The sequence below is a fragment of the Cynocephalus volans genome, chromosome 2, assembly GCF_027409185.1.
Source record: "Cynocephalus volans isolate mCynVol1 chromosome 2, mCynVol1.pri, whole genome shotgun sequence".
NCBI lineage: Eukaryota > Metazoa > Chordata > Mammalia > Dermoptera > Cynocephalidae > Cynocephalus > Cynocephalus volans.
The window spans coordinates 203,914,782-203,930,775 of record NC_084461.1 but is presented as its reverse complement, the minus strand read 5'-3'; the positions used below and the strand labels follow the sequence as shown (position 1 = coordinate 203,930,775).

Here is a 15,994-nt window from a genome sequence, read left to right as displayed (position 1 = left end):
GGATCTCAGGTACTGTGCCAGATTTAGAGCAGACTGTCATCACCTACCACTTCCACCGTCTGGCTGTTAAAAATCTAGGTGAGAGACAGGTTCACCATCACATTTTGCAGTTAAAGAAATAGAGAGCTAAAAGACTTGTACAGAAATAAGGGGAGAACCAAGATTAAGATTTCAATCCAGACTTTGACTGACAAATCTCTAGTGAATTCTCCATGTTACACTGCCCTGAACCTCCCTCCCCAATCTATTTAGAAACCAGTGAGTTGGTAGCTTGCTAGTCACAAGCACAATCCCTAACACTACACTTAGTCTTCTGCCCTTCTTCTGCTATTATCATTTCTGGAGATTTGCATAGCATGAAAATGGACCATATAGAGGAATAAGAGAGCGGAAAGTCATCTAATCTACTCCCCAGGCTTTAGGCAGCACTATGTCGAAACCAAACTAGACTTTCAGAAAAGACCATTCTACCATCTTCTCTCAAATTTGAATGCCACCTAATACATCCTAATTCCATTTTCATTTATTCTATTTGACTAGAGATAACTTTTCTTATTTAAAAAACCAAAATATTAAAATCACATTTTAAGGTTAATTGGCAATATTAATAAGTGGCAACATTAGGCCTCAAATAAAAGTGGTCATAAATAACTTGAAATGTTTGGAAAAGTATGACCTATATTTAAAAATACCCCATCAGTGAGTGAAAATTGATGTTAATATTAACATTTTTACTTTCTTGTTTTTCACAGGGTCTGCGGTTATCTTAGCAAACTTGCATTTCACTTTATAGGAACTTGTCTCATTATTATTTAGTTCAATGGCTTCCTTCTCATATCATTATAGCTAGGGATCCATTTCATTATGCTGGGAAGTTTCTAAACATGCAATGTAATTAATTCCTTTAATAGGCTCCTCTTTAGGGAAGGCCCATTAGCAGACATCACTATGAATTAACATCTTACTCCAGGAGAAAAGCTCTTTGCAGGCAACAGTGAAACAGATAAATCTTTGTTGAAAGATGTGACCAGGGGACTTAACCACATTCCTTGTGGTTTCAGAATGACATGCATATTCTGGGACCCACAGACAGGCAGCGATAGTTGTCATTCTTAGTAATGCCCTGACCACACCAGTTCTTTAACTAAAGAGATAGTTCTAAATGTTCTAATTTCTTAGAAGAAAGCAGCATGGCTGGTGTGCACATTGAAGGCAGGGGAATGAAGTGAAATTTGGCCCACTGACTAAGGCCTATGAAGACAGGCTACTGGTCACTTAAAGCACATTTGAAGGCTGCTGAACAAGTTCTTTCTATATTAACCTACTAAGGATTATTTTAAGTGAAGTCCTTCTGTTGGGATTTGAGTATTTTCTTTATTATTATGGTCTCTGAAATTAGATTGCTTTTGGTTCAAAATTCTGGCTGTGCTATCTACTAGCTGTGCAACTTTGGGCAAGTGATTTAATTTCCCTGTACCTTAGATATCTCATCTGAAATTGAGATAGCAGTAGTACCTGCTTCAGTTGATTGTGGAGAGGATTAAATGAATGAGCACATGTAGGTGCTTACTAGAGTACCTGGCCCAGAGTAAGTGCCACTGATGTTGACTGATATTGTGATTAGCTTGCTGAGTGGAGGTCCCACCATGGGCATGTGGGTCTGTAACACAAAAGCTGAAAAACTCTGCCAAAGCAGAGGACGGGGTACTTGGGCCCAGGGAAGATGGACTGGCTGCAAAGAAACACGAGGGAACTTCTGGGGGTGGCAAAAATACTCTATATCTTGACCATAGTGGTGGTTACCCTTGTGTCAGCTAAAAAACTTCAAACAATTTTTTTGCTGATTACTTCCTTTAATATACTAGTCCAGGCCGTAATCACTTTACATCTGCATTAATGCAATAGCCTCCTGATTGGTTTTTCTGTCTTTTTCGTCTCTAATTCTTCCTTAGCATGCTGACACTCACCCCCACTTCTGGGGTCACTTCCATAAACGTGCCTAGAACACTGTATGATGCTATTCTTATTTGTTTAAAAAGGAGGGAAAGAAATGAATGTGCGTAAGCAAGTATGTTTGCTTGTTTATGCCTAAAACAGCTCTGGAAAGACATATGAGAAAGTGGTTATGTTAGTTACCTATGGGGAAGGGAACTGGATGGCTGAGGGAGAGGGTAGGAGAGGTGTTTTTCTCTATATATCCTTTTGTTCCTTTTGAATTTTAAATCATGTGAATGTATTACCTAATCAAAAATAAATAAATAAAATGTAGGAAATAATAAGAACCCTGCCAAGTTCACCTGTTCATTCAACAAATATTTACTGGGTATCTCCCACTTGCCAGGAACATAGCAGGGTTACTGTGTCCACAGCCATGACTGCGTTTCATTGGCAGGTCCTTCAAAAACTGCACGTCACAGGCCCATGTCTGCTTGTTTAGCTTTAAAGCTTACTCAAAGGAGACAGAAGGTCCACTGGTTAATCACAGTGGCCATGGCTGGCATCTGATTTAGGGAAAAACATGTTCAGAGTCAATTATGCTACAAAGGACCTCCTTCCACATACTGAAAAGATGTAAAAAGCTGTAGAAGTGGCAGGGGTATCAGATAATACTTCATAACTAACATTTATTGAACATTAACTATGTGCCAGGCATTCTTCTAAGTGCTTTATCTGTATTAACTCATTTAGCTCTCACAATAACTCTGTGAGAGACGCTATTATTGCTCCCACTTTACAGATGAGGAAACTGAAGTACATAGAAAATCTAACTTGCCCAGAGTCACACAGCTATTAAGTAGGATGAACAGGGTTTGAATCCAGATAATGTCTAACTCCAGAACCCTCAGTTTTAATCACTTTACTGCCTTTTGGAAAAAGAGATTTATGAAATGTTCCTTTGCTCCAAAATATGTTGAAATTCTACCATTAATAAAAGTGTCATAGAATTTTACAACTGGAAGAAGTTTCAATATTCAATTGGCTCAATTTTTGTCCAAAGGGACAACATTCTGGACAACTAGGCTTGAACACCTCTAGTGATGAGGAACTCATTACAGCCAGAAGCAGTCACCAGCTGATAGCTGTAATTGCTAATAAAAACAGTAAAATGTTGATTGATTGTTTTCTGTGTGCCAGGAGCTTTGCTAGAGCATGGAGGAGAAATTCTTTAATATGTTGAGGCCAAATCTGCCTCTCTGAGACTTCCTTCCACTGGGTTGTGTTCTGCTCTTTGCCACAACAAAGAATGTGTCTATGGTTCCCTGCATTTCATGACAGCCCTTCATATATTTAAAGACAGCTACAGGGCCGAGCCCGTGGCGCACTTGGTAGAGTGCTGCGCTGGGAGCGCGGCGACGCTCCGCCGCGGGTTCGGATCCTATATAGGAATGACCGGCGCACTCACTGGCTGAGTGCCGGTCACGAAAAAATGACAAAAAATAAAAAAAAAAAAAAAAAAAAGACAGCTACAAAGTTCTCCTTAAACTTTCTTCTTCTCTGTTTATTCAATCTGTTCTCATATCGCAATCCCTAGGTGAGATTCATTTTTCTTATTAACGAGCTTCTGTTTTAAAATGCAAATGTGGGAGGGTAGCACATTAAACATAATCTTCCCTTCCACAGAACTGTCTTAAGGGAAAAGGAGTTTCAATTTGGGGAAAGGAGTGGGGAGGGTGCTGAGAACAGAGGCAATTGGGAACATGGTTCAAGTGCTGGCCCCAGGCTTGGAGAGGATGACTGTAGGTGCTTCTGTTAGGCAAAAACAGCACAGGGATCCTAAGCTCCTGAGACTAAAGAAGAGGACATGCTAAGAGATATTAATAGCAATAATAATGTACATCTGTTGAGCACTGACTATATGTGTGCTGGGCAGTTTGCTTGAATAACCTCGTTTAATCCTCATTAGTAGGTACCATTATTCTCTACATTTTACAGATTGAATAAACTGAGGGCTAGAGAGATGAAATAACTTGCCTAAAAAATGGCAGTCAGATTTTGAACCCAGCAAATTAGGTTAACTACCTGCTAAAAGGAAGACAGAAAGCTAACTTTGCCTGCTTGTCTGAAGCCAATGAGTAATTATCCAAATGGAACCTAGATGGCTCAGATTTCTCCCGCCTTCGGGAGTCCTGAAATACCCAAATAACACCCCCTCTCCCAAATCTACTCTTACGCCAGGTTTCTGTCCCTAATTATTTGAGATCCCAAGGAATGCTCCACTAGTGCCTCCCAGATGTTTCTGGTTATCTCAACCATCCTGACTCTTCACTCCTGCCATGGAGAAACCCTTGTACTGTGTGAAGACCACAATAAAATGTTTAATGAGACTTTACTTAAGGCTTGGGGATAACACAATGGAATTATAACACGGAAAAAAAAACCTGAAGCTGAATAAATCAGCCTATGACCAGAAATGCTGGCTAACCCCTTTCTCAGGGTCCCCTACTGAGCAAATCTCACACACGGCTTCCAGCCAATTTGCAGGGACCAGTTTATCCCACCTTGCACACAGTCAGCCATCAGTGCCTGTGAGACAACATCACCTGTAAGAGTGAGTCTCAGCAACTTTGACCCTCCCAAAAGGTGAAACCCTATTTGCAGGGATGAAGTGCACCCAAGGAGATATATATGAGCAGATTAGCTCCTAGGACCTTTAGTCTCGCCATTTCTGGATAGAAGCTTGACTTTACCATTGTATAACCAAAAGACCCATTAGTAAAAGATTTTTTTTCCCCCCAACACAATGCTGCCCTCAATCCTCCACAGATACTGAAAATCACATATCAAGTCTCAGCCAGGACCTCAGTATACAAATCACACAATCACACTTAAAATATTACCTTTTTTTTTGAAACAAACTAATAATTTCTAAAGAGAATACATGTAGGTATTTTCTAATTTGTATAGAATCTACAGTCATACGGTGTGAAGGACCTTGCCTTAACTCTTACAAGTACAGTGTGTTAAGTTTCATTTTATTATTTGGGACCTCCTTCTAAATGATAATGATTATAACCGAGAATTATTTTTACTATAAGAATGTGTGAAAGTCTCTAAAGATCCAGCACTGTTGGGTTTAAAACGATAAATTGATCATTTTAAGATACACTGAAAATTGGCTATAATGGTTAATGGAATTTTAAAACCATATACATGACTTTGAACTCATATGAATGCAACTTTGACACTGATGAACATGTCCAGCCTCTTCCTAGCAGAGGTGAGCTGGAGAATGAAAGAACCCAGACACCAGAGGGACCTGCAAGAGGGGAAATGAAGGTGTGGTTTCAGTGTCTGGCTTCAAAGTCTAGTCGCAATCATGAGCCTAACCCATCTCTTTCCAGCTAGACCAACTTTCTGTAAAGACAGAAAAACCCCAAACAGCCGAATTCAAATTTCCCCTGAATGATTTTTAATGTAGCAATGTCCTAGTTCCCAAGCTATCGTCATCTAATCTTTGCAATCCATCGATGAACCAAGCACATTCAGGGTAAGAGAATGGCTAGTCCAGCACAGCTCAGTCTTCCCAGCTTGGGGGTCTAAGTTTTCATTCTTTTCACTGAAGTTTCAGCTCCTTGATGCATTTGTGTCTATTTATTCCATTACAGCTACGGACAGATATGAACCAACTACAGAAAAGATTTCTTTCCTTCTAATAAATCATTCAGCAAATAGAATTGAATACTCTCCAATCTTGATAGCTGGTTGCATATATGAGCTCTGCTGTATAAAATCAGCTAGTTCACATTTTCGTGGTTCTCAGATCCTCTTGATAACAGATCTCCTTCCTTGTGTGCCCAGCCAAGGACACAAGCCCAGCAAATTCTCTCTGCTACCTCACACAAACACTGCATCAGAAATACACATTCTACCTACTGGCAGCGATAAAGACTTCCACTGGGGGAGGGGAGAGACTGTCAATAGAGACAACAAAGTCACTATAGAAATTTTCTAGAGAAATTCAGATTCTAGACTTTGATTTAAAGGATCTGTCAACCTTAGGCTAAGTTTATGAAAATTATAAATATAGATTGAGACCTAAATTCCCCCTTTAGACAAAATGGTTCTTTCTGAAATGCAGATTAACTAATTACTCTGTGTAACTAATTTGCTCCTAGATTCTTTGTAAAGCCCCTTTATATTCAAATACTCGCAATGAAGGTAAGCTCACTGCCTCACAAGGTAACCATTTAAAAATTTTGACAACCTGTGGAGTTAAAAAGCTCCTCCTTATACTGAGCCATATTGGCCTCCTGTAGTTTTCACCAATTTAGTCTTAGACTTGCCTTCTGGAGAGACACAAAATAAACATAATCCCTCTTCTAGACAGCTAATCTCTTTATGTGATTCTCTTAAAAGAAATTATGGTGATTCAGGCTACAACGCTATCACAGATGTAATAAACCCCATACCTTTCCCCTCCTCCTCTTTTCAGTGGTGAAACAGGCTTATATGAATCCACTTCACATTCTGGGAGAAGGAAAAATGCTCCTTCCTAGCAGGCCCTGGTGCTATAGCCCAATTCAAGTCCTCAGCTGGTAAAAAGCCTGGACGGCGAAAAATGGGTAAGAGTCTGGCAAGGTGTGATGCTCAACAGGCAGGCTACCTTGGATTTTCCTCTGTTACTATAACATACAACCTTTTGCTGGCTAACATGTACATCTGGCCCAGAGATTCTCCTTCACCTGTGTCAACGGTCATGGGTTCTCAATTTTTTGCATACATTAGAATCCAGAGAGTTTTCCACAGGGCCCATCCATTGAGAGTGTGATATAGTAGAAATGAGGCAGGCCCAGTAATCCATATTTTAATAAGCACTCCAGGTGCTGAGGTACTCACTACACTTTACATTTGTGGATACACTGATCTAAGTGAAGAAACTTCCCAGTGTGAAAAAAGATGAACAAAAAAAAACCTTGCATTTTAATTTTATTTAACCATAAAGAATATACACGTAACATAGAACTTATTGGTCTTATCCATTTAAATTAAATTATTATATTCCATGTAATATAAATAATAAAATAATGCTTTAAGTTATTTATTATTCATCTCATACTAATCATTAAGTCTATCAAAATTCTTCCAGAATAAGGGGGAGGGGAGACTAAAAGCATCATCTGCATGTTACAGACTAATAAACTGAGGCACTTATTGGGAAATATTCAACATAGGCCTCAAGAAAGGAGCCAGGCTCCTGAAGTGTAGCATGTCCCCTATCTTGGACTGGCCAGTAGAAGAGGGCCCAGGGGCAGAGTTGAGGAACTTTACAGGAAGAGCACATTTTGGTCCCACACTTAGCTGATCAACCTTGTGATTGTTAACACTTAAATCACACCTGGATAAGCACCTCCACACACATCCTATGCAATTCTGTGGGAATTTTAATAAAGCTATAGAGGGATTCCAGTACACAGGTTACAACAAGTTAAAACATTTCACAGTAGTCTAAATATCTGGAGAGTTTAATTACGCAAAGAAAGCTCTTCTTTCCTTTGAGGACAACAGCTTATTTCTTTTCAAAATAGTTGCTGTGGTTCTTTTACAGATATAAAGGATGTCTCATCTCTAACTCAGCTTTGAAGTAATGCTATCCCAAGGCAGCCCTGGTGACCTTGTTTCCTTGTAGCAAAGTAAACTCATGTCCTACCCAGTAATTTAGTACTCAGTAAACTGACTTTAAAAAAGTTGAGCAACAAATTTTTAAAAAGGTTTTGATAATAGGAACTTACTTTCCTACTAAGACACTTCATGCGTGTTTTTGCAAAACAAAATTATCTAAAGATAAATGTAGTGAAAGCATCTAACTTTCATTTTCTGTTAGGGATGAAGACTTTCACTGGTTCGCTGACTTTCCTCTTCTTCCGGGAGCTCTCAGAACTTTGCTGACTGTACACAAAATTCATTCTTTGAATCTGTGAGAATCACCAGAGAGAAGCACAATTCAGGAGAGAGTTTGACATCTGCACAAGACATATATAAGACAGGTAGACCAAACATTAATCCCTCAAGCTGCATAACGGATCCAAACCTGCTTTCCTGTGGGCTAGTTTGGCCCTGCACAGAGGCCCTGCAGCCAGTATCAGAGTCTGGTATTCCAAGTTTCAGGAGCTGAGGTCCCCTGGAGGCAGCCAGTTTCTGGGACAGTTTCTTGGCTCTCTCTAGTGAATTCAGCACATCCAACTCTTGAGGGAAGGGTTGTCAAGGTGTGGGGCCAACAAGGAGCAATTAGGGGTCAGGAGAGATCTAGGGCACTGATTGCTTTAGAGGCAAATACAATTTAAGTCCCAATTTCAGTTAGCAGAGACATACAGCCTTGTCTTTTCTATCATATGTTCAGATTAATAAATTAAGAAGGACCGCGACCCTTCTGCTGAAGAGAAGTATGTTATTGATTAAAGGGAAGTTGATAAATGAATCATCACAGATATGTATTTCTCCATTGGGCTCAGCTTTGGTAAATATTTTAGAACTAATTTTTCCTTAACTGAGTGAACAAATGTACGTATTACAATCTATCAGACAATCCCTAATGCCTGGAATTCCAATAAACGCATAGAGGATATTTATATATTTTCTGGCCACTAGATGGGAGGAAAGGTTTTTCTATGTCTTTTGTTCTTTCTTTGGAAGGAAAATGGAATATGAGATATATTATAAAGCAAGACTTTCATAAAACCTACTACAAGCTCCAACATTATCCTTTTTCTTGTGTGTTATTATTATTACTGATATGTTATTATTACAAATAGTGAGAAATGTCAATAAAGCACTTAAGTACCATTTAGAAACAGATTGGGTCTAAAAATGACTAATATAAGGGCCAACCCATGGCTCACTTGGGAGAGCGTGGTGCTGACAACACCAAGTCAAGGGTTAAGATCCCCTTACTGGTCAACTTAAAAAATAATAATAATAAAAATAAATAAATAATAAAAATGACTAATTTAAGCACAATTTATCCTTCAGTTTTAGAAAGCAGTTGAATTCCTGATCTCAGAAACCACAAATTCCCTTTGGCTTAAATTATGACATTGACTATATGAAACAGTAAAACTCTGAGAAAATAGAGTTGCTCATCAAATAACCAGTTTGCTTATACATGTGAAAGTTTGAAATGGCCTGTTCTAAAAGAAAGGAAATAGCAACACAATAACCCAAAAAACAAAAACCAACTTCTGTATCTATGAGATGAATTTGTTACAGTTTGGTAGTAAGAAAAAGTACTTGATAAAACTCAGCTTGTCTAGAAATGTTGCTTGGGCATGCTTTCCATTCAAATCAAACTACCCTCATGTCTCGAGTCTGGGTATGCATGAAAGAAGAGAAGATGGGTATACAAATTCTCAAATAACAAGTTGGCCTGATGGTATAATAGTTTTGTTCTTTTACTTCAATTGTTCAAGCAAACCAGAGTTTTCTTACAAGTTGCAGAACTGCAATTTTATTGCGCTGTGTTAGTCAAAACATTTTCAATAATGTGTACAATCTCAAGGCAACCAGTGAGACCTGGGAACTCCCAGTGGTTTAGAGAAAACTAGTGGGTTCAGAAGCAAATATGTTATCAGTCAGGGGACACTTCCTAACACAGATAAATAATCTACATGTACTATACAAACCAACGAATTTATCTACACAAAAGAACATTTGAGAAACAGTTTTCAGGTATATTCCAACTGGCTAAGTTTGCATATTTGATGCCAAAGCCAACCATCTAAGGGCCAGCACTGAGCAGGCTAGACAGATCACCTAGATAATCTGAGACCTCAGATGATCATCAAATGATTTCTAATACATTTCATATTAAATTTTAAACATACAGCTTTTAAAATATTTTTGTATGCAGACTAACAAGTAGAGCCTCACGAGTACAGTAGCCACATATGTGTCTTTAAAAAGTCCCTGAAGATATGCTTTCTGCTAATGACATTTCCCTACTTTCTGTTTTTTGGGTTAATAACATATTCTCCATTGGAGAAGCCAAAGAGCAGGCTTTGCCTTAAGCACAGACAGGACAGCCAGCTGATTTGGTAGCAGTATTTGAACAGCACTGGAAAGGATCCCTTCTTCCCAATGACTTTATCATTTATTCCTTTATTCATTCCCTTAAGAAAAAGGTTTGTTACTTGAATATTCTCCCAGAGTTCTGTCTTTGACTGTCTTTTCTTCTTATTCACTACATTCTCTCTGAGTGGTCTCATCAACTCTGAGGAACCAATTACCATTTCCTCACATTTACTTGTTCAGCCTAGATCCTCCTTCTGAACTCCAGATCCATGTGTGTTTCCAACCGCCTACTAAAAGTCTCCATGTGGATGTTTCAAAGAAAACTCAAATCCAATATGTCCAAATTAGAATTCATCATCTGCCTTTCTAAGCTTGCTCCCTATCTTTGTTCTTACTTACCCAAAATGTCCAAGTTTAAATCTCAATAGTCATCCACATTCTCATCCTAACATAAAATTAATCACCAATTCCTACTGATCCTACCTCCTTAGTATCTCTCAAATACATCTGTTTTTCTCTATTCCCATTAGCTCTACTTTAGTACAAGCTGACACCATCTCTCCCAATTACTGACCCTCCCTCCCTCCCACTATTAAGGCTTTTCCAATCCATTCTCCATTCTGGGGCACAAGTAATCTTTTATGCAAATCCGACCACATCAGTCTTCTGCTTCATCATTCATCCATTAATGACTTCCTGTTGTCCTCAGGACAAAGTCCAGATACTTTATGATCATGGCCCACCTCTGCAGCTTCATCACACTCCGTACTTTTCTCCAAATGGGCCCTGCTTGCTCCCCTGTGGACTTTGCCTTTAACGCTCACTCCCATGTTCTGCTCCTCCCTTCTTCACCTGGCCCAGGGGCAGCCCCAGAGTTTCTTCTGCCTGCAGACTTTCTCTGACACCCCTAGGGCTGTGCTCTGTTATCACCTCTTTTGTAGTATTACCAGGGATGACATAGTAGTATTACTACCATAATACTACTATGGGATGACTACTTACCAGTCATCCCATCCAGAATGCAAATCCTTGAGGTTAGTGAAAATATTGTATTCTCACTTCCTGGCATCTGGTAGATGTCCTTTAATTAATAGCTGATTGAATGAATGCATAATTTAAACTGATTTTAAGCAAGGCACTGCTCTGAGCATTAGCATCAAATCTCTAGTAATATGAAGATGAATAAGACATAATCGGTTTTCCAAAACAGAGCTTTGTAAAGGAGAGGCATTAAGCCCATGATTACCATGTAATGCAATCAATATAATACCAAAATAGATTTTTATTCACTCAGCAATTGTTTACTGAGGGCCCACTATGTGCATGGTACTGTTCTATGTGCCTGGGATATATCAGTGAACAAAAGAGATAAAATTCTCTGCCCTGTGGATTTTATAATCTGTCTATGTCACTTTTTAGCCTAATAAGTTCCAATGAATCTCATAGCTCTTGGGACAAATTCCAAAGTCCCTACCTTGGCCTCTGATTCTCTGGAAGTGGTTCTTTGTGTTTTCATGGGAGGGAAAGGCATCAAAGACTGGCTGTAAGACCCTGATGAAAACTATACACTCTCTCCTCGGAAAAATGCTCACACCTCCACTCACATACTCATCTACTTTGGCAAGTCATTTGAGGGGTCTACCAGACCCCCTGAGTATCTCCTCTCAGGAGTTACAACCCCTCAGGGCCTGACTGTGTCCAGCCTCATGCCTTGCTTTCTATACCTTGCTTCTTCCTGATTCCAGGCCTTTGCACATGATTTCTTTTTTTTTTTTTTTTTTTTTTTTTTTTTTGTCTAAAATGCTCTTTCCCCTGTGCCAGACCTCCCCTTTGCCTAGTCAATTCCTATTCATTCTTTAAGTCTCAGATGAAAAATTATTTCCTCAAAGAAAGTTTCCCTGCCACCATCCCAATTAAGTTAGGTCCCCCAATCTTATACTCTATAAGTTCTAGGAGGTCAGGAGTGTTCCTGTCTTGGTCATATTTGCATCACCAACATCTAGCAAGTACCTTGCACATAGAAGAGACTCAGTAAATATTTTTTGATTTATAAATGAATAAATGAATGAATCTCCACAGAGCACTCTGCCTGCAGGGTAGAAATGAATTGGAGGCATCCAGTGGATGCAGGGTAATGTCTGCTATAGTAGTAGTCAGGTGATAACTTGGTGGCAGTGGAGATGGAAACAAGTCAATGTCGAGAGAAATACTTAGAAAGTAGAGTCAGAAGGAGGGCCTATAGGATTCCATGATAAGGGAGAGGTAGGCATGTCAATAATAACTCCCCGGTTTCTAGCTTGGCTTACTGCAAGGGTGAAGATGCTATTCTCTCAGGTAGAGAACAACGGGAGTTTTGAACCTGCTGAGTTTGGAGTGCCTACAAAACCCTCCGTGTGGACATGCTGAATAGGCAGCTATATGTGGAAGTCTGAAGATCAAAAGAGAGGTCTGGATTGGGCATGTAAATGTGAGATTCATCAGCATATGGAGGATAATTAATGCCATGGGTGTGGAAGAGTTTGCTTATTGAGAGATCAGAGCGTGAGAAGGGAAAGGGGCCAGGACATAGCCTTAAGGATCTCCAACATTTAGAGATTAGGTAGAGGATGAGGCAACAAAGAAGACTGAGAAAGAGAAAGAGATAAAGGAAGACTAGCAGACTGCCATGTCGAGAAAGCCAGAGGAAGAGGGTTTTAAAAAGAGGGAGAAAATAAAAGGTGGTGGTCAATAGTGTCAAGTATTGCTGAAAGATCAAGGAAGATGAGGGCTGAAATATGTACACTTGATTTAGAAAGTTACTGGGTGCATTGGATTGGTGGGGGCAGAAGTCACCTTGAAGTCAGTTAAGAATGCATAAAAAGATGAAAATTGAGACAAGTACACAAAGTTTTATAAAAGTCAAGAGGGAGTGAACTCAGCCTGGGGAATTTACAGAAGGCTTCTTAGAAGAAAGATAGTAAGCTGGGTCTTGAAGGACGAGTAGTGCGGTTCACCAGACTGGAGGGCAGGAGGAGGGCCCAGACTTCATCCTACGAAGAAGTTTCAGCATGTTTAAAGACACTGAATCATGAAAAGAAACGAAAGGTATAAGGGACAGTGAGAAATGTCCCTTTATTAGATTGGCTGTTAGGGTTAGGTGTTATGTATCCAAACATACTCCTGTTAAAAATGTAAATTATCCTGGAATTATTATTTAATACGATGTTAGTGTAAATTAACTTATCAAATGGTCTCCAAGTGGCAGTCTGCTTTCAGCCCCACAGGCTTTGGAAAGAAAACAGATATGTTTCGGTATAGAAAGAGCATTTCAGGGCACAGTACTTGCTTTGCATTAGGAGGTAGACCTGTGTGGAGAACCAAAGAGGGGGCGGCCCCAGACAACCAGGAAATATCATGGGAACTTTACAAGCCTCGGGTAAGAGTGCAGTGAATTTTGCTTACTTCAAAACTATTTTTCAGGTCAGATCTGGCAAAATGTTTTCTCTTAGAAAACCACTCCTCACTAGTATAAATTTATAATCAAATCTTAAGTCTAGAATCTTTGGGTTTGCTAGTTCTCAGATCAAGGAATTCTATGGTTCAGAGGGCCTGTACCCTTATAAGGAAGTTGCAGCACTGATGTTAGTTTTGATTCCTCTCCCTTAACATTTATCTTTTTGAAAAAATAAAAGGTAGATTAACAGCAATTATAAACTAAATGCTATTAACATAAGTGTAGCTTATGTTAACATCGTGACAACTGAGCAGTAAGAGTGCAAATGCTGACAGAGATTACTTATCTCCAGTTCCAGTGGAGCTGTAAGCTGCCCGATGTGTTGGGAAGTGTCTCATCTCCCCTTAAGAAGGGTTTGCCCATTCACTTAATTTCTTTATTTTCTGTAGTTTTTGAGCAGGGTTCTGGACCATGACTATCTCTATTTAGGAGGTAAATGTGTATTCATATGGTCATAGCCAGATATTTCAATTTACCTCCAAAAATTATTATATCAATTCTTCCTTTCTCCTTATTCTCTAAGGCATTGTATGACTTTAAAAGTTTTATAATTAATTCATTTATTCAAAAAAGTGTTTTTGAGCATCTTCTCTGTGCCAGACAAACTGTATAGATGAAATAATAGAATCATTTATAGGGTAGTGTAGGGGTTCCAAAAAGATCTTATCAGCTCTTCCTAGGGAGGTGTGGCAAGGCTTCAAAGGGGCTGTGAAGCTTGAACTAAGTACTGCAAGATGAGCAGACATTCACCAGGCAAATGGCATCATGGAATGTGGTTACAGAGAAAACATTCTAGAAAGAAGGAGCACAGGTACAGGGATATAAAGCAGACTATCTCTGGGGAAGTGGGAGTAATTCAATGGGACTAACAGGAAGAATGTGGAGGGAATCTGGTTCACACAATGTCATTCTCTAAAGTTTGGACCTTTTTCTGTAATGAAGTGTCACTGAAGTGTTCCAAGAGCAGATCTGTTTTAGAAAGATCCCTATGGCAACAATGTGAAGGGTGGATTGGAGAGGAGTGAGACGAGAAGCAGTGAGGCTACTTCAGAAGAGAAATGATCTGAGCAAGAACAAGAGCAGCGGTGAGGTAAGAGGGAGAGCACCTATCAGTGGGCTGAGGACAGAGAGAATGAATGCCTGAATCTTAACCCTACCATGACGTGATCATTAATTGGAATGGGCATAGAGATCGTAAAAAAAAGGAAGTAGTAAAAAATGATAAAAATAACCCAAGTTTCTGGTAATGCCATTGACCAAGATAGGAAACAGAGGAAGCTGAGGGAGTAGAGGGTAAAGACATGGTAGGGAGGATGGATGGAGAAATAACTGACTCTGTTTTCAAGATTCTGAATTGAAGATGAGATATCCAAATAAAAATATCCACCAAGGCATTGACTATATGACCTGGAACCAAGGATGGAGGAAATTGTATCAAGAGCACATATAGAAAGAATTACAGTATTCACTTTGAAAAGAAGGGATATTAATTCTTCTGAGGTCTGGAAGGAAAGAGGTAAAGGAGATATAGGTACAGTAATGTGCTGCATAATGATGTTTTGGTCATCAGTGAACCACATATATGACGGTGGTCCCATAGATTACAATGGCTACACCATATAGCCTAGGTGTGTAGCAGGCTATACCATCTAGATTTGCGTAAGTACATTCCATGATGTTTGCACGTGGATGAAATAACCTAACGATGCATTTCTCAACGTATCCGTGTCATTAAGCCACTCATGACTGTATAGGTAAATCTTTAAATAGGGTGGCAGGAAGTTGAATGATTCATGCTTAATGGCATTAATTATTTCTTTGAAGGAGAGTTTAGATCATCTGCTTAGAAAGGAAAGGAATTGGTCTTGGGTGGTACTCAAGACACCGAATTAGTGAAAGTATGGAATAGCCATTTGGACAATAAGAAAGGAAGCCAATAATAGATTTGTAAAAATAATGTTAACTGTTACTTAGGGTCCAGAGAGCTTCAAGACATATCACCTTCAAATTAAAATATTTAAGGTTGACATGTGAAAATTTTTGCTATTCTTTTTACAAAAACTTGAATGCTTACAACAGACCATATACTAAGAACATCACATATGTTATATGATTTATTCTTCACAATAATTGAGATGGGTATGTTATTCCTCTTTTACAGATGTGGAAACTGAAGCTCAGAGAAGTGAAATGACTTATCCAGTTCACACATTTAGTAAGTGAAAGTCTTGAACCCAGATCTCCTGACCTCAATTTTAGTGTTCCTTATAATTTACTTCTTCAACCCAAAGGGGAAAACAAAGGTAGAAAATTGTACAAGAAACCATCAGAACTCTTTGTAAGGCTGTTAGGTATCTTTCTGGGGTTGACCCTATCTTGGGCATAGCCTATTGGGAACACAAAACTAAATACAGCCAAAGCAGAATTCGTTGTTTTTCCTTTGTGATCAATTTTTCCTCATGACTTTTCAATTTCTGTTAATCATCATTTCCTTGT

General features: G+C 39.1%; 1 protein-coding gene across 1 annotated transcript in view; it reads right to left on the bottom strand.

The window, feature by feature from the left end:
- Window positions 1-7,808: 7,808 nt before the first annotated feature.
- The window catches only part of HORMAD2 (HORMA domain containing 2), a 97,346-nt gene continuing 89,160 nt past the window's right edge, over window positions 7,809-15,994 (bottom strand). Inside the window, exon 10 of the mRNA XM_063087744.1 lies at window positions 7,809-7,913. Within this exon, the coding sequence (XP_062943814.1) occupies window positions 7,809-7,913 (105 nt within the window). The remainder of the gene's footprint in view (window positions 7,914-15,994) is intronic.